Here is a 26,375-nt window from a genome sequence, read left to right as displayed (position 1 = left end):
CGCCGGGGCGGTCGGGGCCGTGGATGAAGCTCCGCCGGGGGGACGGCGGCTGGCGAGCGCCGGGCATCGCACACAAGGCACGGCACACGGCGGTCCTTACCGGCTGGAAACGTGTGTGTGCAATTGTTATCCGCTCCTATTCTACTACTGAAGTTCATAAAAAAAAACCCTCTTCCGGTACCCAGTAGAAAATGGGCTAATTTTTTTCAAGTTTTTCATCGAATCTATGCAAATCGTACACAGAAATACTTGCCTGAAGGGCTGCTTCGCAAGGTTTATTTTTCCAAGAAAATGTCATAGGATCTGCCTGGACAAAAGATTGTAGAGGAACGGGGCTATGCTGCTTTCCTACATATGTTTCACTAAACCCTCCCTCTCGGAGCTGACATCATCTCTAAGAGCGACGGCATGATTTTGTCCGTTCAGCTCATTCAGTACAATCTCCCAGTGTATCTCATCCCCAGGCATGAGTTTGGGGGGTTCAGCTCATGGTGCAAGAGGCTGGCTCTCTGGTCTGGTTAGTTACTTAGCTGTGCAGAAGGAGTTTGAAAGCTCTACTAAAAAAAAAAAACCAACCCAAAAAACCCCAAACCAAACACAACACCCAAAGTTGTTCCCTTGGTTCCAGACATACTGATGCTGTTCCAGAGTCAGAGTGGTGTCCAAATGGGACTATGAATATTAATTTAATAGAGGAAATGGATGAAAGCAAGACTAAAGAATTAGCCACATGACGGTACTACTTTGCTGCTTATTATGGAAGCCTTTGCTAGTGATTGAGGAGCATATGAGTCAGTTAAAAGCACTGCAGTGCTGGAGAAAATGATTCTCAATTATCAGAATAAGACAGAACAGAATAATATGGAGTGGAATTGATTTTGAAACTACTTAAAGTCACAAGAGTTTCACATTAACATTTTTTTCCTTAATATACTCTAGTTCCTGCTGAGTTTGTCTAAAAGATCTTTTTGACCTCATCTCCTCTTTAGAAGAGATTGCAATTCTTTAAACGTACAGTACCTTTGTAATTGATTAAAACATGGTCTTTACAAGCACGAGTTAAGTCTGTTCAAAAGTGAGGTTTACTCAAAATGAAGTGAGCTGCTTGATGTCACTGCACTGCTCATTGGTAAAACCTCATTTCCTCTCTATTGCCTTGGGAAGCGAGACAATTAAAACAGACCTTTGGGAGTCAGATTCCGGGACTTTTCTGTCCTGTGACTACAAACCGCAAATACAGCAGTAGGACCTTGGAAAGGGGCTTGTAAGTGTTAAAAGTTTTTCTTTCTCTGGGTAGGGCAGTCAGAGGCTGCGGATTCACATGCCTGCAGAAATTTTGACATCTCTCATCCTCTGAGTTTGGTTCCCCATTGTATGTTAGCAGTCCCACATCACTGTTCTTCAGGTTTTGCCGAAACTCAGGATTTCCGTAGCTTCTCTGGGACTTTCACACATTGCACAATGCTTTCCTGGTCAGCAAATGAAGGAAAATGTTGTTAATAAATGAGAATGCACTCATGGGATTAATCAGTACTTAGAAGCAGGAAGAGGGGAAACAGGGTCAGCTGCCCCATTCTGAAAGAGAACTGCCTTCATTTCCAGAATCTGTATTTGTTTAACTACAATGTAACAATACAGAATAGCAAAAGTTTATAAACCATACTTTTCTATAAAACTGGCCCCCTGAAGCTCTGGTTTCCCTTCTGTCTTCTTTATGAATCTCTGTCAAGTCAGACTTGCTTTAGCAACTTTGCATCACAGTCACCTCTTCTTTTAATTAAAAAAATGCACATTCATATTTTCAAAATTTCTTTACCTTCTCACTTACGTTGTGCATTTAATCTGCCATTTCTGCCCTCCTCTTATGAACTACAGCTGTTTTCCATGACTTGAATATTTTCTGCCTGTGACATAGAGAATGCCTGTTTTATTCCTGCAGTTGTCCTACGAGCTGGCCAGCCCCTGTAATTGTGCCTACTCGGCCTGGGAAACTCGCTCTTCGTGCCTCCATCCACAACAGCCCACTTCTCAGGTAACTCCTGCCCAAAACTCACTTGATCCAGCTTGTTCTTGACATTAGCAGATATGCCAGAGCAGATAACTGATTTCAGCAGCACATTGTCACTGTTAGCACCTGTTGCTTTTGTCTTCTTAAATAATTGCTGCTTGACTTGAAGATCCTAAACATTAAGTCAGCTTCTTGCTGGCTTTCTGCTTCAGTCATTTGAGTACCTTTTGCAGGTAGACCCTCATCCTTTCCTTCCACTTAAGCACAGTTACGGTCCCTCGTTCCAAACTGACATCCTTGAAATGTCTAGATGATTTATCAGTTCTTTGTTTAGCCTCCACCTGGCATTATTTTCCCTTTTCAGCCACCGCATTTTGTCCAGATACTTTTTAATCTCAGAACCTTGTGCTGCTTCTGCCATTATTTGCGTAGAAAAGCCTACATACTTCATATGACAAAGCTGCTACAACAACGTACATTTTGTTAATTTATGTTACCACAGCAACTGAGTCATGCGAAAATGTAATGTGGCATTGTTTGGTATTGTACCTTGGTATTCTGATAAAAAGCTAGGGAAATGTAGTCTGCCTGGAGCGGCTATGGATCTGGGGTTTAACTAGGTAGAGAACTGTGCCTACAGAGAAGGTATCAATTGCTGGTGTCTAAATGGGTTTACCACGTAGGAATCCCCTAGGAATCTAAATCCAGTTCTTTTCAGCTCTGGGAAGAATTGCAGGCATGTTGGAGGAGGGAATTTGGATCTTGACAAATACAGAACTGATCTAGTAAACATAAGGCACAGGCTGGGGGGACAAAAGCAAGCTGCTGAGCCTAGGCAGGAATAAAAAAATAGCAGAAATTCGGGAAAAAAAACAATTGGTGGAAGAGCTATCTTCCAGAAAGGAATCTGGAGTCTACTGTAAGTCACGAGCTGAACATGAGTCAGCAATGTGTTTTCATGACAAAACCAGTAAACATCCCAGGAAGATGTATGCGTGGGAAGTGATCCGTGGGCTCTATGCAGTCAGTATTGGTAGGACCTCAGTGGAAGGGCTAGTTTTATGCACCATAGCTCAAGAAGTATGTGAACCAACAGGAGACAGGGCAGGTGGCAACAAGAATAACAGTGGACTGGGAAGACTAAAGGAGCTGGAATTGTTCAGGCTAAAGAAAAGAAGGCAGAAGAAAGACATGCTAAGAGTCTTCATATTCTTAAAAGGCCATTGCAAAGAGTAGGGGAATAATCTTGGTAGGTAGGATAAGATGTAATGGACTTAAATTGCATCAAGGAGGAAAAGCTTTTTTAGTGGTAACATTAGTGAGGCACAGCTTTATATTACGGAGGGTGTAATAGTGTTTCCATTACTAAAGGTCATATGTACATACTGGACAAATAGTAAGTACTATTGATCTGGCGTTGGAATTGGAGGATGGACTAGGTGACTAATCAAGGTCCATTCCAGACCTATTTCTCTGTGATTACGTATAATCTGAGGCTTCTTATTAATCATCATTCCTTTATCCAGTCCCATTGTACATTCTGTTTTCTTTTCAACTAGGATTCCTAGTTATTCCTGTGTCCCTTGGAGGACAAAAAATGTTTTGTCCCATTTTTCTCTGAGTGTATTCGAATACCAAAGCCTTTCTCGTTTTCCTGGCAGCCTGCAATAGACACAGACTGGTGAGTTGTACTGCACTGAGCTGCTGAGATAACTATGATAATTTCATGGGAGTCAAACATGCAGTAAAAATTATTTAGATGACTGTTGCCAGTCCATTCAAACACATTCTACATAAACTCTACATAATGTTAACATAAATCTGAGATGCGTTAGACAAATACTAGATAAAATTGCTCAATTCATAAAATATTTTTTCATTATATTAGACCTACCTAATGCACACAATCCTCAGTTCTCCAGTCTTCACTGCCAGGAACCCATAGAAGTTTTTAATGTGAACTGTACCATGTTATTTATTTTCTAGGCATGATTTGTTTTGCATGATTTAATATACAAAGTCTTGTATATTAAAGAAAAACAAAGTAGTTTAGTATTTACTTCTGCATTTCCGTTTAAAATAAATAGCTTATACCAAGAACAATTGACATTTGTTTACTTGGCAGATTGGATCAACAGACAGCACTCCTGATAGGTTTTCTATTTTTCCAACCATGTTATCTGTTCTAATTAGGCATTACTTCTTTCACAAACTTTTGCTGTTATAGCCTTAAATCAACATGTTTGTGAGAGCAAAACCATGCATGTTTTGGGCATCTTAGAATAAAAAAAAGCTACTGCAATAATTGCCAGTGCTGAATACATTATTTACTGATCTTTTAAGGCAGTGTCCATCAGGAGTTTAAGGCTACTCTTTTCCCCCTTAGGGACAACTTTGAAAACTTGTATAGTCATTTTATCCTTTTTGAGAATGAGGTATTTTGTCCTGTACTGATTTCTTGTTAAGGATAAATAGTGTGCTACACAGAACACGGATTGCCCGTGTACCTGCACTGATCAACATGCTCACAGGTGATGTGGAAGAGGTGGGGAATAAAGTGGCAAAATTTCATGGTTATATTTTGTTTCTCAGGGTCATAAAAACTAACATTCAACAATGAAGAATCATCGACTTCATGTAAAGTTAAGGACATTGGAGCTGTAATGACAATGTCAGCGTTCAGCCATGGCTGAAAGAAATAGATATTAAGAAAAGAATAGGAAACAGAAAGCATCATTATGCCACTGTTTATGGTGCTCCAGTTTTTTTGAATGCTGCAAGCAGCTCTTGCCTTCACATCTCAAAAGAGATACAGTAGAACTAGAAAAGAGTAATATGGATGATTAGGGATATGGGACAGCTTCTCCATGAGGTGTGCCTGAATAGACACTTTTCAGCCAGAGAAGGACACAGCCAAGACAGGGTATGAGAATGATCTGTAAACCACAGATGGCACAAACCCCATAAATAAAGTACCTGTCTTTCTTAATGTAGGAATTAGGGAGCATCAGATAAAGTTGTCAGATGTCAGATTTCAGAGACGCAAAAGCAGAAGTTCCCTGAAACTACCAATGTTTTCAGAAAGCAAGTGAGTATGTTTGTGGAATAAAAATCCATCCTAGAGCCGTTAAAAACCAAAGCATAGAGAACTCTGTTTCAGCAGGTCCCCAAGAAAGGCAGCCCCAAGCCCCAGGTTCCAGCCCTGCTGGAGCCTTTATACATTTGTTTAGTTCTTGTGTTTGGCAGAGGACGTCTTCAGCTGGCTGCTGTCAGGGAGAGGTCTGGGACTGGACAGAGACACGTGTCCCAGTGTGAGCATTCTTACTTTGTAGTTTATTAGCCTGCTCACTGAGAAAGCTCTGAAATCCTTTGACTTGTCTGGGGCTGTGCTTCTGCAAGCTTGCAGCACTGCGGGAGACAATTAGCCTGGGAAGTGATCAAAAGAATAAGCAGGAGGCAGAAATCTGCCCTTGATAAGTCAGAGCTTTTTTAAATTTTATTTTCTTTTAGTTAGAAAAAAAGATTGCCTCCACATCCATGCACACAGACAAGCGTGGACAGATGCCTGACTCCATTATCACCTTCTCCTTCATCATGAAACAGCCAAGCAAAATCCTAAGGCACTTTAAGGCCACGATATGGGTCAATAATGTTGGGGGTGGGGGAAACAGTGAGGAACATTTCCTTGCTGAGCCTGCTGGAGAATGAATCTAGCGAATGCAAACCTACTTTCTGCAGCTGGGAGACATCACCTGGGGGATCCCTGAAGTGGGTCAGGGCAGGGGTCATGCTTGCTGTTCTCAAAATTTCCAGAGCATCAGCAAGAAGGAGAATTATCCACTGTCAACATATCCAGAGGTATGACTGAAAACTAGCACGGGAATTTTCTTCACTGCAGAGCACAAGAAAGCAAGAATTTGATGTTTGATCAAGTCTGACTGACAGGAATATTAAACAGGCTTTCACTTAGCAGGATGCATACATGTTGGCTTCTGCAGGCCAGGAAGGATAGAAGTCACCTCAAACATGCTGCATCTGTCTGGAGAACTGAGACACTGTATAGCCAGAGGAAGAAGGTCAGTGCTGAGAGATTGTTCATACCTATGATCTCCTTTAGGCTGGGGAGAGTTCTGGGAGAAGGTGATTGAGAAACCCAATGTTAGCATAAGAAAAAGAATCCTGTCCCTGTTTTAGGAAGGTTGTTATTACCCCACACATTAATCTATTGCTACTGTCATGCTGTGGTTTAATGACTAAGGGAGAGAAGGATACGGAATGTAAAATGTCTTCATCCCATTTATTTACTATTGGGTTTTTGCATTTTGAAACAATGAAAATTCAAGCAAAAGTAGTTGCTACAGCATTCCAAATTTTGAGTAAAAAATGTTAAAACACTGAGCACTTTTGCATGCATAAACTTTACAGAATTTTCTTTAAGTAAAATAATTTATGTTTCCATCCTTAGTTGGTTTTTTTGATACCTTGATTTGAAAGAAATTTTCAGTCTGAAATTTCCTTTAGTTTGTCTGAAAATATTTTAAATGCCAAAAATTAAAATGAAAGAGCACTGTGGTGATAATTTTCTGAAAATCAAATGTTGACCTTAGCTCTTTTATTTTCTTCATAGCTGTCAAAAATTGGCAGAGCACTACACAGGAACAAGCTCTCTTCTGTCCTTCTGCAGCCAATATGACTTTTAGTCATATTCTGCTGTATCACCTGAAAGGATTTTTTATTACAAGTTTTAGAGCTACACTGTGGGTAGTTGGTGCTTCTGTAAGGTGAAGTGTTACTATTTTATTTCCTTTGTTTTGGTAAAGTCTGTTCTTACTGATGCAAAAAAAGAATCAATGCTTGTGCTTTTTTTCCTGGGTGGGGGTTGTGTTATTTCATATGTTGTTCTGCTTCGTGATGGCTCAGAAGTGAACACAACACAACAGTTAGCACAAATGAACAAAATGGCTTTCAGCTGCAGTGAGAATTCATTTTTTCAGGAACTGTGCAACTTGGCCCAAAGCTGGTATGCATCGGTATGCTACCATTTTCTTAGTGGTTTTGCATATCATTAATAAGATAGCAGTAATATATTCTCTCCTAATGGTTGCTGTTCTTTATACCTCATCTCCTGGGAGATCAGAATCTCTACTTTCTTTATTCCGCATATTTATATAATTTTTCTGTCCCCTTTTTTTGAGCAAAACCCTGAAATCAAACAAGTATTAAATCATCTCAGTATTTATTTATTCGTTGTATTTTAGATAACCACACTGTGATAGTTGGGACTGAGCATCCATGTTCTCAGCTTTTGGTTCACTTTAATTTCTTTTTCAAGTGTTGAATTAACAGAACAGTTTCCAGTGTCTATATTTTAGTCAGGAGCAATAACAACTTTATACACTCACTTTTTAATTTGCTTTGGTCTTTGCACCTCTTGGGGTCTATTTCCCCCATTCTTGGCCACCCTTGTACATCGTTATAAGCAGAATCATATAAAACACAGAAAATAGTATGAAAAGAGACATATTTTGGCCCATCATTATAGTCCACAGCAGGTTAATCTCCACCTAAATTAGTCCTGAAGGAGTTTGTCCTACTTCTTGAGAATTCCTGGTGATGGAGACACCATATACTTTGTAGGCAAAATGCTCCAGCACTGACTGGTCTGTACTATTTGAATAATTTCCCTGGGAACTGTCTTTCAAATAATCATCATGCAATTAATTCTCTATGTGTAGATGTCTACAGGTATACATCTACAAATACTGCAGGTTTCTAAGTTTCTGCTGGAAGATGTGGAGATCTGGATCTTGATTCATTTGTCTACAGATAGGTGTTCAGAGCCATCTGAGATGGAAAGAGCACCGCTGATGTCTCACCTATACTTAAAGCCATTTCACTCTGTCTCATCAATAGGACAGGTGTGGAGTGCAATTTATTCCTTTCCTCTTTGTTGTACCCATTACACTTACTTATCATGTTGCCTGTCATATTCGATAGGCTAAAGCAGTTCACTCTTTCTTTAAACACTGTTTATTCTCACATCATCTGGTTTTGTTCCTCTTTGGACTCTTTCCAGCTGGTTCACGTAGTCCTCATAATAAGGAACTCAAAACTAAACGTGGTGGAAGAGAGACCATGTGGTATTAAATGTATACTGCGTGAACCCCAGTTTATCTTTTAGGACAGTGAATGGGGAACTTAATCAGAGGAAAAGCTCCCTTTCATTACATCACCACTGAAGCAAAAGCAGTACATGCAGCTGTGTAGTGCTCGATTCAGGCTGTAGTTACGGTAAAGCTGGGTGCTGGATACCAGTGAGCCACAAGGCCCGATAGGAGAGTATTGAAATTAGCAAACATCACGTCAGCAAAAGCGTGATGGCTGTTTCTTAATGATGTATGTCTACAATGCTTTGAAAAAGATGCTCACAAGAACAAGATTGTAGAATCGTATAATTATAGCATGGGTTGGGTTGGAAGAGACCTTACAGATCATCTAGTTCCAGAATCTAGATCAGCTAGATGCCAGAAGTGCTCTTAACTTTATTATCTTGATTGCTAGTTTAAGAAGATATTGCCTTCATTCTTGAAGTTGTGGAGTAGATTTTCAAGTTCATGTGTGGAGGAGGAATGCTGACAGGATTTTTTTTGCATATATCTAAAAAGCATGTTGATCTAAAAATATGCTCCATTGTAGCTCATTGTTCAGAAATATTACTCTTTTCAGTTCTATTTTTATAAACAGCTTAAACGATTTATAATGGTTCCTTAAAAAAATTCCTTATTACTATAGTACATCTTATGATGGAGGATAATTGTTCCTGAATCTTCTAACTGTTCACGTGTCAATCAATTTATAAGAAGCTCAGAAGAGTTTTGTGAGAATAATGGAACAAATTTAAAGTGGAGAGAGTTGTCTGAGGTCAAAGGAAATACAGAGAAAATACAAATTACCAGACTGATAGTGGGGCTGTGGGAGAATGCATGAGTATCTGCAAAGAGCAGTTGTGGTAAATCCACACCACTTTGATCATACCTTGATTTTAATTGCATTATGAAACTAATAATGGCTATAATGAACATGTAACCTGGGATTCTAAATTTCACATGAATACCATTGGTTTAAAGAAATCATCACAATTTGAAAGATAGAAACCAAGGTAGAAGATAGAAAATTTACTTCATACGCTGTTGCCACTGGTTGCTCATATAGAAACATTATATTTAGCTCCTTCTGCTTTGATGTTCTGCGTTCAAAATCATCTGAGAGGAGAGCCAGGACATCATCTTCTCTGTGGAGACAGAGATGAACAGTTTTTGCATCTCCAGATCTTCAGGACAGAGCCCACGAGAGGCTTGCAGTGGGCTTTTTGATCAGTTGTTTTGATGCAGTCAATATCCTGGGTGAGTCTGAGCTACGGCATGTGACCTGACACATGGACTGAAGGCTTTTACATTAAAAACCTTGTGAGAATTCGTTGGGTTTGTGATTCTGAAACTGGAGACCATCAACATCTTGATTGGATACCCTCTGCTTTATGATATTGTCCAATAATATGTAACATTTTCCACTTGCACCACATGTTGCAAAGTGCTTTGAATTCGTATTGTTATTCATTAATAAATCTCTCCTGCAGTATTCTCTTACTATCATTGCAGCTACTTGATATAGTTTTAAAATTAAGTTATTGGTAAATCAGAATCAGTTTATTGTGATGTACCTACTAACTGCTTCTAAGTTTCTCCATGGTCTTTTGAGTATGAGTTTTATCTTTATAAATCTTTACGTTGTTCAGGACTTGCTGACATAAAGGACAACCAGCTTCTTCCAGTTATTCAATTATTATTTATTTGTTGTATTATTATTACACTTAAGGGCTTATTATTAGTAGACCAAGGATTTGTTCTAGACGTTGTGCAAACACAGAATGAAAGAGGAACTCTGTCCCCTCCATAGTACCTAACCTAGGACAAGAGAAGATAGATGCCACAGTCAGAGACATGTGGTCTGAACAACCGTTGTTTTTGGAGGTATGAAATGAGATACTTCAAGATTTATGTGCAGGCGATGATATTTTTCTCATTTGAAAGTGATTTTCTACTGAAACTGTACGGTGGAGAAATAAAAATCATCAAAACTGAATTGAAATCTCCTTTTAAACGCAAGTTGTTTTTTTTTTTTTCAATTGACATGAACACTTCTTACCCTGATTTGGGGTGGAGAACTTTTCTCAGTTCTTGAAAATTTTCCCCAGGTGGGAAAACAATTTCCCATCTACCTCTTCCCCAGAGGACAGTGGGATGAGGGACAGCTCTTTGGGTCTTGTGGCACAGCCTGCACAAACACAAGGTTGCACACAGCTCACTTGCCATCAACATTAAGAAGTTTTACAGTCAATCTCCCTGATTTTGACTTCAAGTAAAACTTAATAGTAATTACTAAGCATGCCACCTAGTGATTTTTCAGAATTTGGAGTTAACCATGTTGTAGGCAAGCTGTGTCAAAGTGCAGCTTCCCTCGAGAAGCAACGTGATTAACAAAATGAAACCATGGCCCACTGCTGAACATGTGAGAGGTAGGTTATGGAAAAGCCCCCGGCATTGGTTCTCTTTTTCTCTCGTCAAATGTCAGGTTAGTTTTAGTTACCACTCTTGCTTTTACTTGGTGTTTGTTCTGTCTGTAGTTGGTCTGAATTTGCTTGAGCGTTGCAGACTGTTGAACTTAAGGCAGAGTGATATTAAGTAGGGTTGATTCTGTGTTAGCAGATGTGTTGTTGTTTAGACACACTTGCAGAGTGAAATCTCACCATCTATTTAAAAGTGACAGTGTGAAAAGATTAACATGTTAGAGAGGCCTAATGATTTCCGATTTGATATTTTAATATGTCCTGCTGCAAAATTTGTGGGCTTGATTGCTGTGTGTGCGATTTGCCAAAATTACTTATGCAAAACACGTTCTGAAAGGGTGGCATCTTAGGCAGAGGTGAAAAGACAGCTCAGAAATGCTTTCCTAAACCCAAATATACTTGCCCAATGCTAGACCTACCCTGAAAAAGGGGTGGTTAATCTTTTAAATGTCTTGAAGTCCTCCAAAGTATTCCTGCATTCCACTGTCTATACAAAAGATTAACTACGATATATTACGATTGCCATCCTGGTTCAAGTAAAAATAATGCTACAATTATTTATTACGATCCAAAATTAATTTAGTGCAGGTCTAGAGGAAGATACATAATGCCAAATGGAAAGCTGCTTCTCTGTCAGCAGCAGCATGTGGGTTTTCAGTAAACGAGGACGTTTGGTGATGTTTCAGCTTTCACAGATGAAAGGTAGGAAAGATTTACATTTATACATAAACATGCACAGCATGGGGGAGGCTTGTCTGCCTCACTGCTTGCAGCAACTGTTCAAATGAAAATGAACACTTGTTAAGAGTACTATTCTGGGAAGTGCTAAGAGTCCACGCTGCTCACTGTGCCAACGGCCCCAGGAGCAATATACCTTAGATGTATGCCACAACACATTCTGGCAACAAGTGTATCATCAGCTTCTAAGGTTTATGGAGTTCAGTGGATTGTTTATTGATCATACATGAAAGAACTCAGCAGCTAGTGGTAGAGGTTCTACCGCGTATCAGAAACATCCATACTGTGTCCTAGGGAGAGATACAGGTTAGTAATGAAACACCATTAGTACAATTACTAATCCAGCAGGAGGTACGGAGGTGGGAAGAGGCTGGCTGTGTATCTGCCTTGGTACCAGAGCACTCGTGTTTCTGCTTTTAATGAAATCCTGGCCAATTTGGGACAGGCTGTTATTGAAAAATCCTCAATGGATTTGTCTTACTGGAGGCAAATCTGTCTTGGTGTTTGCTGAGAGGATGAGTGCAGAGCCGCTTGCTTCCTGGGATAGATGGGAGAAACAGTGAGCTCCTGGGTGTCCCACATCCACGTGATGCTGTAGGATCCTTCTTGTTGGGGATGGCAGGAATTGCTTGATGGCAACATTAGGCAGCTTTGATTTTAGCTCATGTCCATTTGTGGGTTTTGCCCCTGCTAACAGTCCTGCGTGGTGGGTGTGTTCAGGGTTCTGGTGCCTAGGTGTTCTGCATGAGGTTTGTGTCCACTTTGTATCCTTGGGTAGTTTCTCTCCACTGGGATTTTGGTTGGCAAAGAACCAAACTTTTCCAGTTTCTTGAGCAGAGGAATGGTTCCCTACCATGGAGAAAACATCCGCAGGCTGCTTCTTAGAGCTATAATCTGTTAAAGACAGAGCTGGGTGTTCTTGGGACAATCTAATGTCATGTTAGAGGGAACTAAGCACTGAAAAATCACAAGGCTGCTGTCTTTGCCTTTTCTGGATCTTACTCAACAGCACATCACTTGTTCTCGTATTTGCTGCTTTTTAGTAGGTAGCAGTGAGTCTTTAACTTGAAAGAGTTGCTTGACATCGGTCAGGCCATGAATTTAGTCTTGCCTCTTTCTGCAAGAGGCATTACTAACCGAAGATTAGAACCTTTCAGCTTGGGCTTGGCTTAGCCATTTTGGTAACAGTTTATAAGCATCTTGCCAAAATATTAGCTTGATATGTACCAGGACTGGCTCTAGGCATAACGCTGTGAGAACCAAGCCTCTTTGTACACTTCTCCAAATGTGTTGGTGAAGGCTGCGGTTGCAGAAGGACGATACTCCAGTAATAGTCTGCATAAGGTTGAGTTTGTATCCTGTTATCTGAACAGAGCTTGCAGCAAATCTGAATGAAACCTGCAGTTCCTGTCTCATTTTCTGTTAATACATTTTCAGGATCATCTGCTAGTATTACTGCATGTATATTTTCATCACACTTAATCAGTATGATTAATCTACCATTTTTACACAAGGGACAATCTTCTATATTAGGAAAATGCCAGGTCCCTGCCTGAGATGTCGCAACAACTCTCCCCATATCAGTCCTTATTTTGAGGATTAATTACATTTGATTGAAATGATGTCATACTCTGGGGTTAACCCTCTCTGAGAGTAGGTGAATGATTCCTACTTTAATGCAATTTATTGTTTGGCTGGGTGAATTATGTGTCTGGAAGAAGGCTAAAGTTTAAAACAACAAGCAAAAATGCAGCCTGCTGGTCAATTGCTTCTCATCCATATTGGGCAGAAATTCGTAAGATACCCAGTTTAGTGCTCTCTAACTGGATTAATACTATGACTTCACTGTAGCTAACAGTGTGTCTGAGCAGGTTTAAAACAAAATTGCTTAAGTACTGCTGGCGGTGTCAATGTGCCAGCGTGGTACCTCACATGAGCTGTGAAACGTGATGGCATGAATTTGGGGAAGCTTTAGTGACTCAGAGAGTTTCCCTACTGCTCTGTCGCACGCCACCAACACTCGGCGTCAGTCTGACTGCTCACGCATGTTTCTCAGCCCACTCCTGGATATCTAAATTATCTACCAGGGCTCTGAGGAGTCTGAGAGGGAATTGGTCTTCAGGATCACCCCTAAACCTGGTATATTTTTGCCTCTACTTTTCCAGCTACCCTAAAATCATTCATAGCACTAAGAGTTCAGTATTATGAGAACTGTATTTTTAAAAATAAAAACTAAAAAATCTATATTACACTAAAGCAGAACATGTGAGAAAGTCATTGCTTTGTTTAAGGTCAAATACACAGAAATATGTGAGGTTCGTTCTATCTTATTCAGCTACAAGGCTCTCAGGTTACTCACTGAATCCAGTTCTTCGATGAGTCTCGCTCTCAAATTTGCTTCTCTTGAAATGTCTTCTGCTTTGGTTTCAAGCCCATTCTTGTGTCATCATTTTTCTCCAGATGCCTTCAAGGAGGCCCTCAAGTGGACCTTTGTAAAGCTGTCTGTTGTCTTTTGGAGGACAGATTATAACTGTAAGAAGTAGCTACTGACAATGAAATTTTATGTGACCATATTATTTGAGTATTCCTTCTGAGAGAGAATGTTTATGAAAGGGTGAAAAATATAAGTGATTACTGGTACTTTATAGATAATAGCTATGAAGATACCGAAGTGAATCTGGGAGCAATAGCGTATTGGTAGTAAATGACTCCTCTCTCTCCTTGTGGTCCCCCAGGTCTGGCTTTCTGACACTGGGATACTATGGTGTGTGCTAGAAAGCTGATAAAACCTCATACAATTAGTTCTGTACTGTTGGCAACTCCACTGACCATTGCACGTGAAATAACATTTTACTCTGAGCAGATGCAGCTGCAAAACCTTTACTTTGGAGGTGCCTGGTTCAGCTGGGAAAGCAGCTTCATGGTGCAGCTTCTCACTGTGCATTCCTGGCTGGCTGGTGCTCATACTTCACCACTCTGTTGTGGGGGTTGTGTAGGAAACTGAGCCTTTTGGGAAGGTTTTTTTTTCGAAAATTCTGTTAGTGTAAACTACGATAACTCCAGCTGGTGCTGGAGTAAAGATATTTTATGTGTGCCCATGTATTTTTAAGAGCTTCAGCTAATGCTTGGGGGAGGTTTTTTATATATATTTCTATATATAAATATAAAATTAAATACTTTCTACATATTCATCTGTGAACTCTTTGTTTTATCCGTGGAGTAACAATCAAATCAGGTATGTTTTTAAAAGCCTTTTTTTTCCCACTGGATCCTGACATCTGTGTACTGTCAGGGAGGGTGACATTACCCATGCCATGTGATGTTCTGCACCTGTTGCTTGTGCTATTTATTGCTTTTGATTCTCAAGAAGTGCAGTACTTAACAGATATATTGAAAAATTGTTTTATTTTGCCAGATTTTCCCCCTATTTGATGAATGTGGTTTCACCAGGAAAGATTTTGCTAGAGGGTCATTTTTCCCCTCTGCTCAGTGATCTTGTGCCAGGCTTTATGAAATCTTGATCTGTTTTTCTGTCCAGAGAAAGCATTCAGTGATGGTATGAACATTTAAGGGAAAAATGACGGATCACAGGTTACGCACTAGTGGTTATGGGAAGAGCCCTGTTTGTTTCAAATGCAACTGCTAATGGGTTTTGCAGTAAACTAAAACAAAGTTATTGCGGTCTTATTGCACTAACCTGCAAACCAGCCAGGGTCATGTTTCTGTTAATTCTGCACCTGCACTCATTGCAGAAAACTGTTGCTCTAACCTGGCAGGTGGTGTTGATCACAGGAGCTCTCATGTGTGTTGCTTTTGGATGAACCACTATCACTTTTGGTGGCATTGCTGTCTACAAGTGACCACTCCAAGCAGCCGCTGTGCAGAGCTGCGGGTGCCTGGCTCCGTGCACAGCCCCAGCTGGGAACTGAGTGCTCCCAAAGGGCAGCTCAGAGTGACTATCCCACCATCACCTTTGTTTGTGCCAAGTTTGTGGCACGCTTCCCGCATTGTTCTGGCCTGGGCCAGCTCATGCTGTGTCAGACAAAGCCTGGTTTAGCACAGGCTGGGGACTGTGCCCTGCAGGCAGTTTGGACGAGGCTGCTCTGTTTTAGGATAGAGGGTATCTACATGGATGTAGGCTGTGCTGTGCCAGTTGGTCAGATAATAGTCCCGAAGCTGTTTTATTTACTTGTACAGATGTGGTGTAATGGATAGAGAGTCAAATGACTTACTACCTGTATTTATATATTCCTGTGTCACACAGGTTTAGAAAGTATTACGGAAGTGCTATGAGAATGAACACATTGAGAAAAGGCTGAGAGATGCTCAGAAAATGTGGCTACAAGGACTACTTAAGCACTCTTAACTGGAGCACTGTATCACTGTATTTATTGAATCTCTGCATTTCTTGTCCTACTTTAATGTTCTTGCATGCTCAGCATAGGTGATGCTCAAAAAGCATGGAGAAGTAAATGCATCTAAGCCATCCTCCCCAAAGATAGGAGGAAAATAACTGTGCCATCCAGCGCATGTATTAATATATTGCAAAGCACATGAATGTTTTAATTGCTTTTGGGAGTGAGCGAGCCTCTTGTTCCTACCTGTTGTTGTTCTTTGTTTCCCTGTTTGACATCAGGAAAAGCATTTGTAAGGCCCTCTTTAAAAACAGGCAGTGTGCTGCCATCCAAAAAGCAGCTCCTTCTGCATCCAGGGAGTCCTTTTGGTATCTCCTGCAGTACTTTTAACACATAGCCTGACTGGAAGAATACAACGCGCTGTTCCATCTCTGCTGGCCCAAAGGCTGCCCCTGATCATGCAGGCACAGACCAAACGGTGACGTGCCATACACCAGAGCTTTTATGGCTTCATTATTATAACTCATTAGGTCTTAATCAGCTTAAAACCAGCAACACTTGATTGTGCCAAGTGACGGTATGTTTGCTTGGTGGCCGTGCTCTGCTCTGTATTGTCTCCCTTCCCAGTACAGTGCCTGGTTCATGGATAATGTCCTCTCAAAGCCCTTTTGTGACCCTGGCATGAGCTTCCAGGGCCCTCGCTGCTCCTGGGTGCTATGTGATGGAAGATGTCCTCTGCTGAAGGACATTCTGGACTCGTGCTGTAAGCAGGCATGCTCCAGCTCCCTTAAGGTCAAAGGCGGTACCGTGGTCTGGGAGGAATATTTAAAGCCCTGAATGTGCTGGAGCTTGTTTAGTGTCAGAGGAACTCACACATACTAGCAGCTAAATAAATACCAAACTACCTGCAGGCTCACAAACATGGAAAGCCCCTCCAAGCTGAGCTTTTAGTTAAGAATCACCATTCCTAAAATATCCATCTAGCTTGTCCCATGGGTCACCCCAGCTATCTACTGTATTAAAGAGACCAGGAATTACTTTCTCTTCCAAGTGAAAATATGTGGCAGATGCCAGCATCCTTTCCAAGGTAGAAGGCCAGACTGAATGTTTCCTTTCCAAATTAAAGGTCAAATGTGCCAGCAAAGAATTGCAGGAGCCAGAGCAAGATGCCGCTAATCAGGTATCTGAAGCATCTTGGCTCAGGCTGAAGCATGGGCTGGAGGAACAGGGGTCTGAAGCCTCTCTCTCTTCTGTTCTGCAAGATGTCATAGCCCTGAGCTCCTGGATGTCATGGCCCTGAGCTCCAGCTCTCTGTGTGCCATGGGGGCTCTGCTCATCAGCTTCCTTGGTCTCTGGCGCAGCAGATTGCCCATCCCTCGTACTCAGCAGGGACTAGTTGCTAGTAGCCCTTTTAAAGTGATTATCTTGAAGGGCAGCAGCTCAACAGAGGTGAGGTGAGGGTAAGGATGTTCACAAAATTACCAGATTCAGTTGCTGAAAAGTTGTGACTCAGATTCCGTGCCCTACCACACACCCCCTGCACCCTGTGCCCATTGGTGCTGTTTTCTTTAAAATACCCATTTATTTTCCTTTCTGGCCCTCCCTCCCCACATCTCTATACTTTATTCCCCCATGGCAAGAGTTAGAAATGGGGTTGATTTGCACTAAAGACCAAGCTTCTTACCCGACTGCTGACCCCAGGGCTCTGAGCCGGGAATGGGCAGGAGCTGGGATAACAGCGTGGCAGCTGACACCAGGGACTTCAGCCACAATTGAGGGTGGAGACCCCACTCCCAGACCTTTAGGTGAGTTCGGAAAGCAGAGAGGAAAAGCAAAAACAGGCAGCAAAGTCTATTTTAGCAAGCTCAGAGAAGCAGGGCTGAGGATGAGGGACTTAAGGAGCAGTCTTGTAGCTCTGTGCAAATCTGAGGAGGCATTAAAGAGCATCAGGGTGTTTGTGGTAGCTCCTCCTTCCTGACTCGTTGGTGGGATTGCTTGTGTGTCCTAGTTTCAGCTGGGATGGAGTTAATTTTCTTCTTAGTAGCCGGTGCAGTGCTGTGTTTTAGATTTGGTGTGAGAACAATGTTGATAGCAAGTACTCACCTTACATTTAAAATTGGTCCAGGATAGGGTTTTTTTCCCCCCTGAGAGTAGTTAAGATGCCCAGAAAATTATGTTCTTTCTTATGTCTTGGCTGATGATTACTGTTAGCCTGTTGCAGACATTTTGGCTTGTATATGTCAGGGTTAGACCTGCTGTTAGTTGGTGTCCTGCACGGGCTTGGTCCCAATCCACTTTATAGTGCATCCTGCTAGCTAGACCTGAAAGACCATTTCAGATAAACTCCAAATTAACTTAGGAGAGTGCAATGCCCTGAAGAGGACCCTGGTGATTGGGGCCAAAGACGTCAGGTTGTTTCTTTTCCACTAACTCTATTAATGAATAAAACTAGTGCTAATCACTCATCTTCTAAAAATATGCCACTTAAAGATGTCAAAAAATGGTACATTTTTTTTTAAAATGGATTGTCATTTATTATGTGTTTGGGTTTTTTGGCTAAGAAAATTGTGAAAATGAAATGGAAAATGGGTGAGCCCTAAAAGCTGTATAATAATCTTTTTTTCCCCCATTATGAAACATAGCTTTTCTATTAGCTGAACTCCTCTCCAGGTGGGTCAGTTCCAGCAGCAAATCTGAACTCTGCTTGCATTTAACACCTCTGAATGCTCCTGTGGTCAGTACTTGTGTGATAACCAGACCTAATTTGTAGAAACAGTAGGCAAGAGAAGGGAAATTCAGTCCAAACATTTTGTCCTTGAAATTACGGGCACAAAGTTAATAACATAGCTAAGACCTTAATTAATGTTATTTTCAATCCTCTTTCTGAACCAGAACTATTGACATCTCTGGTGTAGTGCCACCTGAATGCCACCCCTCAAAAGCCTTGCTTGCATACCCCGTTGTAGGAATCAGAGCACCTGAACATATCCTTGTTTGTTGTCCTGTTCAATCAACCTTAAATACAAGTAGCTTTGCCTCAGCAGCAATGCCTTGGGTACAATTCCTTGTGCTCTGTGCAGTGACTCAGTACCCTGCACTTTGCTGTGAATCTAACCTTCCCTTTTCTTTCTTCAAAGCCCTTGAGGGTAAAAAACAATTTGCTGGTAGTAGTTCTGCTTCTTTATGGATGGAATATTCTATTTATTTCTAGAGATGTACATTTACCTTTCATGTCCTTTTCTTGTTAGCTAAGAAGCTATTGCAGGAGTTTATTTTTCCCTTGGTGGATTTTTCCGCATAATTAGTGAGAAATGGCAATTGCAGTGTTCACCATGTACTTGTACTGTGGACAAATCACATTCAAGTACTATGAAAAATGTGTTGTCATTTCCCACTGAACATAACGAACAGTATCGTATCACCTACTGAGTGGCAATCTGTGAAGCACTGACTGCTCAGGAGTTGATGCAGAATGACACCTCAGTGGTTGATGCTCTGTTTACTCACAAAGCCCAAGTAATATAAATTTGTAGTCGACAAGATGATGTATAGGGCTTAATTTTTATTTCACAGAGTCCTTCTGGAGGGGCTGTGATGGTTTTGGTCTGTCCGAAAATGTGTCTGTCAAACAGCTTTGGGAGTGATGGCTGTACAGGGCGAATATGTGAGCTAGCATTAGCCAGCCGTCTCACGTACTGGCAGCAGGCTAGCCATGATGCTTGTCTGGTGCTGCCCTTTCACCCTTCGTCCCAGCCTGCTGATTGAAGCTGGCAGCTTTTGAGATGCAGACAAATTCCCATTAATAGTGGAACTGGGATCAGAAACCTAGTCATTTCTAAAATTACTGTGTCTTGAGAGGACTGAGATAAATGGGCATCTTGGGGGATAAAAAGTCTTCAACCCCTTTGGTTAAGCCTTCCAGTGAACCCACTTACATTTTTGTTGAGATAAAGCAGAGAAACACTCACTGCCCTGTTTACTGTCTCCCCAAGCTAATCAGGTAAAGCTGAGGACTCAAAGTAAAGGATAGTCATTAATTACCTTACAAACTCCTGGTCTCCTCACTGAGCAGTGTCCCTTAAACAAAGAAACAATTCCTTGCTGCTACAATGTGCAACGCTTCCTCATTCAGTTGGTATGCAAAGGCATGTGTTGCATGGCAGCAATGAAATAGGATGCAAAGGTGAAAAAAACCATCTCAGTCATTTACTGGTATCTGACAGCCCTAATAACAGTAATTTAATAAATGAGTCAATATTTTTTACAGGAGGCAGTAAAAGGCCAGTTTTTAACCATTAAGAGAATGAGACTTGTATCCCAGGTGTCCATTGTGCAGTTATGTGTACTATGTGCAACATCCTGAGCGAAAATCTAAGTTTAAGTGTCCTGGACAGATTCTGACTCAGGAAGAGTACAAAGGCTTGATCCTATGGTCCTTCCAAGAAAATTACTGTAGTGGACTTCCATCTAATACAGATAAAGCTCTAACATGGATTAGTTAGATTAACTTCGATCTCTGTTGAAATCAGTGAAATTACTGAGTATTTACCTGGGTATAGCAGCATAGGAAACTCCAGGTTATTTATGCAACATACCTTAGTTCTCAAGTCTGCAAACTCTCAGCCTGGTCATAGGAGATGCTCCTTGCTATGTTCTGAGAAATCAGTGCAACAGAGCTTGCTTTCTACTCGTGGCTTTCATTGTAAATCAACTCCAATATTTAACAGCTTTCAGCCAAAGAAATCTTCCATGCCTTTATTGAAGAAGCCACTAAACGATTACTTTTTAGGTTGTATGAAAGAGCATAGGAAACCAGCTGCTGTTTGTTTTAAATGGAAACAGAATCAGTATCCTTTTAAACAGGTGTTTTTGCTAGTAGTGTCAAAGCTGTGGACGTCATGGGACATGCCATACTCCTGATTCCTAGATGGGAACCCAGGTGTGATATTGGATGCACTGGCCCCTTTTCTTGTGTCAGTTTCCTACATGGCTGAGAATTATAGTTGGGGAAAAAAAGGGCTAGATGGCTCCTTGCAGGTCACCTAGTTGTCCTTTTACCCAAGGGAAAATGAACTGTAAACTGTGTCATCCCTCAAACATGTTTCTCCAATATGTTTTTGAGGACAATGGGAGTGGGCAGGGGTCAGCTGAGGCCTCACCTGCTCTGAGCTGGTTGTGATTATCTTCCACGGCTTTCCTGCCAGCTCACTTACCATTTATTTGCTCCCGGGATGATTTATGTCTTTTTGCAAGAGTCTGGCTTCTCTTCATGCTGTCCTTCTCTCTATCCATACCCTTTCCTGAGCAGTGCATCATTTTCTTTATATGTATATCTGTAAATGGGAATTATGGACATTTGGAAGTATATCCATTATGCTAAGGAAAAACAGAAATTATTTTTCTGATTTTGTTGGGTTTTTTTGCTGTTTCTGTTTTTGTTGTCTTAGTTGAAATGTGGTTAAACACAGGAGGCTGGGAAAGAAGGGCAGCACTTTTCATCTAGGTTTGGCTAAATCATAGCTAAGTCCCCAGCTGTACTAATTCAAAGTCATTATCATGCCTTGTGGTTATCTGGAAAATACAAATTAGCTGGCTGTGTTGTGGCTGGATGCATCAGCTGGCATGTCCCCCATGGTAGGAGGAACACGGGATGTGACTTAGCCTTTTACTCAGGTATAAGACTGGTCCAGCCACCTTAAGTTCAAAATAAGAAGAGAAAGCGTCACTTGAGGCTGGTTCAATAGATGAATAACAAATTTTAGCATTTGTAGCTAAACTTTGACACAGTCCACTTGCAGTAGATTTATGAAGACATGCAAACCCAGAGAGAATACTATTATTTATAGGAGAGTGTCACAGGTGGAACAGATTAACTGAGATCATGGCCACACCTTTTTAAAATTTCAGTAGCAGATCTACATTTCAAATGGTAGTTTCTTTCTGTTTTCTCTCAGCTTAATTTCTGCAGGGCTAAATTCCTGTTTTCAGGTTGATTTGCACAGATGGATTATCTGGCAGAACATAATACAGACTCCTGAAAGAATCAGATTTGAGTAGCTGGTTGCCATAATTCACGACACATTTAAGGCAGTAAAATTTTGCAGCAGAGGGAAAACAGAGGAGAAAAGACAGGAAGCAGAAGAAATGATGACAAGGTCATTTCAAGATCATTGAAGTGACAGGAAGGAGATGCATTGATTTCCATAGCCTTTGGGTTGGGCCCGTAGGAGGCAACTTATGAGAGCCCATGGGCATTGGGGTGAGTTTGTCTCTGCAGTTTATTACATGTAGTGGGATTACAGCAAGAATGAATTTAGCAGAGTCATCAACCTCACAAAACAACTCCTTGATGTGCTGTCCCTTCCCTCCTTGTATTTTGCTGTTCTTCTTCTGCACCCTGATTTTGCAGCACATGGAGTAAGAGGCAGATGCCTTTCAGGTGAGATTGGGACAGGGTAGTGAAGGCTGATCTGATTAACGTGCTGGGGGAAAGGAGGGTAGGTCAGGGAGGAGAGGTGACATCATGGAGAGTTAGCCTCAGAGTCCTCTGCATGAGAGCTGCGGGCACTATCCATTTCTCTTGATGTTCCCTGCATCTATGCGAAGAGTGGAAAAGAAAACTTCTCCAGGCCTTTTAGACCCATGAGTATTGCTAAGCTCTTAAGAAATAAAACTCCACAGAGGCTACTCCAGCTTCTTCAGCAAAATAGTAAAAGACAAGACATAACTGTTCAGCATTCAGGACAGGACTCAGTTTGAGATTATCAAATCTAAATATAAGGGGCTGAGAGCACTAGTGCTGAGGACCCCATCACGGGTAATGGCATCCCAGCTGAAACATCCCTGGGACGGAGGGAGCTGCTCAGCAGCAGGCACTAGAGACTTGCATGCCTGGTTGTGTGCCTGCACATAATGTCATTTAAGCTGCCTGGCCTCCAGCAGGCCATGGTCCCTTGTAGGTCATGGGGGCATCTTCCAGCTGCATGTGGATGTCTTGGGTGTCCCATGGCATCCCAAACAGCATTCATGTATGGAAAACAGAGCCGAGCAGTGGGTAAATACATCAAGGTGAACAGAATTATTCTCTGGGGTCTGCTGTCTGCACTTGCTCAGAATTCAATCCAGCTGTCTGCACATAGGTGCCTAGTGCTGACTGAGATGTCCTGTCCTTGAGTATCCAAGACATCCATGTGGGCTGGTGCATGTGGCACAGGAACTTCTGTAAGAGAAGCTGGGGACCAGAGAGGGCACTAAACACCTGTCTGAACTGAGTCCCGTATCTCTGCTGACCACAGTATGCCCTAGGTGTCTAACTCACGTGTAGGCATCTCTTAAGTACATGGATGATCTGCAACTGTTTGCTACCTTGGGTTAACTACCCTTATCGCCTTAGCTAACCATACCTTGAGAAGGGGCATCAGCTGGTAAACCCAGAGGCACTTTCACTAAATGAACCCTGTTGTGACTGCAGAGTACATCCTCACATTTGAACAAAGGCGGCAAAAATAAGATAATTATGGACCACAACTTATATTCTTTACTTAGGCAAAGCAATGTTCAGGGTTGTTGGCAGTACTGGTGAAGAGCATTCCTTCACATTGAATAATTATTTAATACTGTGTATTCATGCTAAGACATTGCAGCCATTTCCCAGGAACTAATTTCTAACCACAAGGATCATAAATTGACTGACATCCATTGATTTGTTTGTGACAGCGTTTAAAAAGTGGAAGTTATTAAAGTACTATTTCAATCAACACGGCTTCACTGATTATGTATCTCATCTATCTCGCTAGGTTGATTTCCTGTTATATTATTAACTCCGAAACCTGGCTTCTTCTAACAAACAGTTATTTCTAAACCCAGTATTTCCATTACGCAGTTAATTCCATCTGTTTTTTGCACATGTGCTGGTTACAGCTGAAAAGTCAGTGTTGGCAACATGGTATCATGTGAAGTGCCAAATATAGGAGATGAGGTACTCAAAACTGCTGACTGATTAGTGGCAGTTTCCCTTCATATACTGCAGGGATGCTGGAGAAATCCATGTCACCAGGCGCAACGTCACCTGGGACATTTTCTCCACACCTGTGGGACCTGTACCTGTCTGTGAGGCACTGAAGTCATGGCAGGCAGGCTTCGCTTCACCTACCTTCAGTCATCTAGAAGTAAGGACCAGGCTAAGCTTATGAAACAGCCTCCATCAATGGCCAGAGAGGCAGAGAAAGGCATTTCGAAGGGTGATTCACTTCCCCCATTGACTAGGGAGGGAACTTAACCATTAACCGAGGCTAGGCACCTAGCTTTTAGACAGCTTATGTGACATGAATACTTCCAAAGTCCAAAATCTGTAGCAACATTTGCAACAGCTCTGGAGCCTTTTGGTCTGTACTTAGAAAATTGGTTCATCTGCTGTGATTTTAAGTAAAGGCCTATTGTCAGCAAAATTGAGGCTTCAGTAATAAGCCTGACATTTAAAATTGTATTAATGAATTGAAAGACGTGGAGAGACCATTTAAAATTACGTGCCTTTCTATCTGTGCGCTGAGTAACTAATGCTGGTCTGGTTACTAATTTCTGCATAGTTTAGCAGGGTACTCAGCCTATTATCTTACTCATTTCATCTGGAGCAGAACTCAAGACTGACAAGTACCACTGCGCATATCGTTACCAATTACTGCCACTCTTTCTGCAGTTGTCTTAATTGTACTTCATTACTTGTATCAATATCTTGCATTTCAAGACTTCAATAAAATGGTCTTAGTTTTAAAGGTGCTAGTGGAGCAGCTAGTTTGGACTTCAGCATCTCTGGAGACTGTTTAATAGTGAAACAAGTTTGCCAAATGCAGAAAGCTTACAATTTGTTCTTCTATCAGTTATTAACTTTTCTCTAAGTGTGATTTTAACATTTATTTTCCAGTCCAATGAACCATATGTAATGGATTGTATTTCGATTATCACCTCTGATTTTAGAGATTTTAGAGTGAGGTGTGAATCTCCTGAAAGGACATTGTTTTTCAGTCATACGAACTTGTAGCTTCTTTTTGATGGCACCAAGAACCTTAATTTTCCACTTTGGAAAAAAAGGGTTCCCTTTACAAATCCAGGGTTATTGGTTTAAATAAAAAAACATAACAGAAGTACTAAGAAATGGGCAGTGGTTACCAACTGTACCCTACATTTCATTAGGGTTACAAAGCATTTTAGGAGTCTTTGGAATGATGAAATGCTAGAATGCAAATCTTCGCCAGCACCTTTCAAAGCTGACAAATGATTTGGGACATCTTGTTTCTTAAGTATGCACCTTGACACCTTGGCTAAAATTGCTGGATTTGACGATTGTGCCAACTCCCAACCTCTAAAAGTCAATTCCTTTCATTCAGCTGAATTAAAACTCCAGAAACATTGATGGCTAAATGTACTGATCTTATGCTAAGGAGGAAAAGGGCATACTTCTTCCTTCCCATGCTATTTTTCCTATCAATCAGATTAATGAGCAATCTTGGCTTAGATAGAGATTTTCTGTACAAGTTTTCTTTTGACCTTGAATATTAAATTTGGCTCTGGCAAGCAACCCCTCTAAGAATTTAAATATACATACTTGGGGTTTCAAAGTTTGTGTTTCTATTTGTCCTTTTTTATTTGGTGCCAATAAGTCTTTTACTGCAGAATTATTTCTCGACTCCTTTCCAATGAGTATGTAAAATTCTACCTATGGCAGGGAGAGATCTCCCTTTTGCTAGGTATATCTTTTACATTATCTTCTGGATTTGCAATATCTTCTGATCATTTTGCCCTCACATCCCAACTGTAGTGACAAAATTTTGCACTTATGATCCACAACAAAAGCAATTCCAGTTTTCCAAATGGTATGTTAAGAAGTCTGATTATTTCAAAACAGAAGCAACAGGGGGCTTGTCTTCACTAACTGTGTTTTATCAGGTTCAGAGAATAGGATTGTGTTACTAAGTTGATTAAGGCTGCTTATGATATAGTCTCATATCCAGGGCTTAAGATTTTCTTCAATGAGATGAAGGAGAAACCTACTACCTATGATTCCAAAAAGTCTCTCTTAAACAGAAGTACCTGTATTTGGAAAGACGTATAGCCTATTAGTCTTATTATTTCAATGTGTAAGTCTGAAAGCTCCATCAGACACCACTTCTTTTCAATGATCTTTCTGCCCGCTCCCCGCCCCCCGCCCCCCCCCCCCCCCCCCCCCATTGCTGCTAGTAGCTGATGGGAACATCACCTTTCTGATGCCAGGCTCAGTTTTTGGTGGGGAGTGCTTTTTTCTCTTTGGTTATAGTATATGTATATATATATACATATATATATAGCCTCAGACAGCTCAGGACTTGGCCAGCTTGCTGTCTGCCTCAAAGCCTGTAGAGAGCCGCTACTCCTGTAACACTGAAAGCTGCAGCATTCCCATAAGCTGCAGTATTCCCATAATATACCATTCCCTTGCATACCTGAGGTGATGGCTGATGGGCCTTTTCGGTGCAGAACAGCTTGGCAGGGAGAGCAGATGAGGCAATGTTCTTGCCCTCAGGTACGAAGGGACTCTGCTGTCTCCTGAGTGAACAGAGATTGAAAGAGTTGATGAGATTTGGAAGATTTTGAGAGACTTTATGGGCTGGTGGGT

At 41.3% G+C, this 26,375-nt stretch overlaps 2 protein-coding genes across 3 annotated transcripts in view; one reads left to right on the top strand and one right to left on the bottom strand.

The window, feature by feature from the left end:
• The window catches only part of ZC3H12C (zinc finger CCCH-type containing 12C), a 45,678-nt gene extending 41,777 nt beyond the window's left edge, over positions 1–3,901 (bottom strand). Inside the window, exon 1 of one of the 2 annotated variants that reach the window (XM_080377182.1) lies at positions 254–3,901. In XM_080377182.1, the coding sequence (XP_080233308.1) occupies positions 254–298 (45 nt within the window). In that variant the 5' untranslated portion in view covers positions 299–3,901. The other variant, XM_080377186.1, reaches the window with a different exon arrangement.
• Positions 5–26,163, top strand: LOC308059609 (uncharacterized protein). Its single transcript, XM_080377208.1, has 5 exons — positions 5–113; positions 1,940–2,032; positions 5,747–5,866; positions 6,007–6,084; positions 6,636–26,163. The coding sequence occupies exons 1-5, from the start codon at positions 24–26 to the stop codon at positions 6,699–6,701; spliced, it is 447 nt and encodes a 148-aa protein (XP_080233334.1). The 5' UTR covers positions 5–23; the 3' UTR covers positions 6,702–26,163.
• Positions 26,164–26,375: the final 212 nt, after the last annotated feature.

This window comes from Falco punctatus (assembly GCF_963210335.1).
Source record: "Falco punctatus genome assembly, chromosome: 2".
NCBI lineage: Eukaryota > Metazoa > Chordata > Aves > Falconiformes > Falconidae > Falco > Falco punctatus.
Note: the sequence above shows the minus strand (reverse complement) of the source record. Positions and strands in the feature narration are given on the sequence as shown.

What these genes read in the sequence shown, in the direction of transcription:
- LOC308059609 (XM_080377208.1), top strand. Translation starts at nt 24, where the DNA reads ATGAAGCTCCGCCGGGGGGACGGCGGCTGGCGAGCGCCGGGCATCGCA. An exon ending in CACTGTCAACATATCCAGAG is followed by an intron (nt 5,867 to 6,006) that starts GTATGACTGAAA and finishes TGGCTTCTGCAG; the next exon opens with GCCAGGAAGGATAGAAGTCA. An exon ending in TGTATAGCCAGAGGAAGAAG is followed by an intron (nt 6,085 to 6,635) that starts GTCAGTGCTGAG and finishes TTTTCTTCATAG; the next exon opens with CTGTCAAAAATTGGCAGAGC.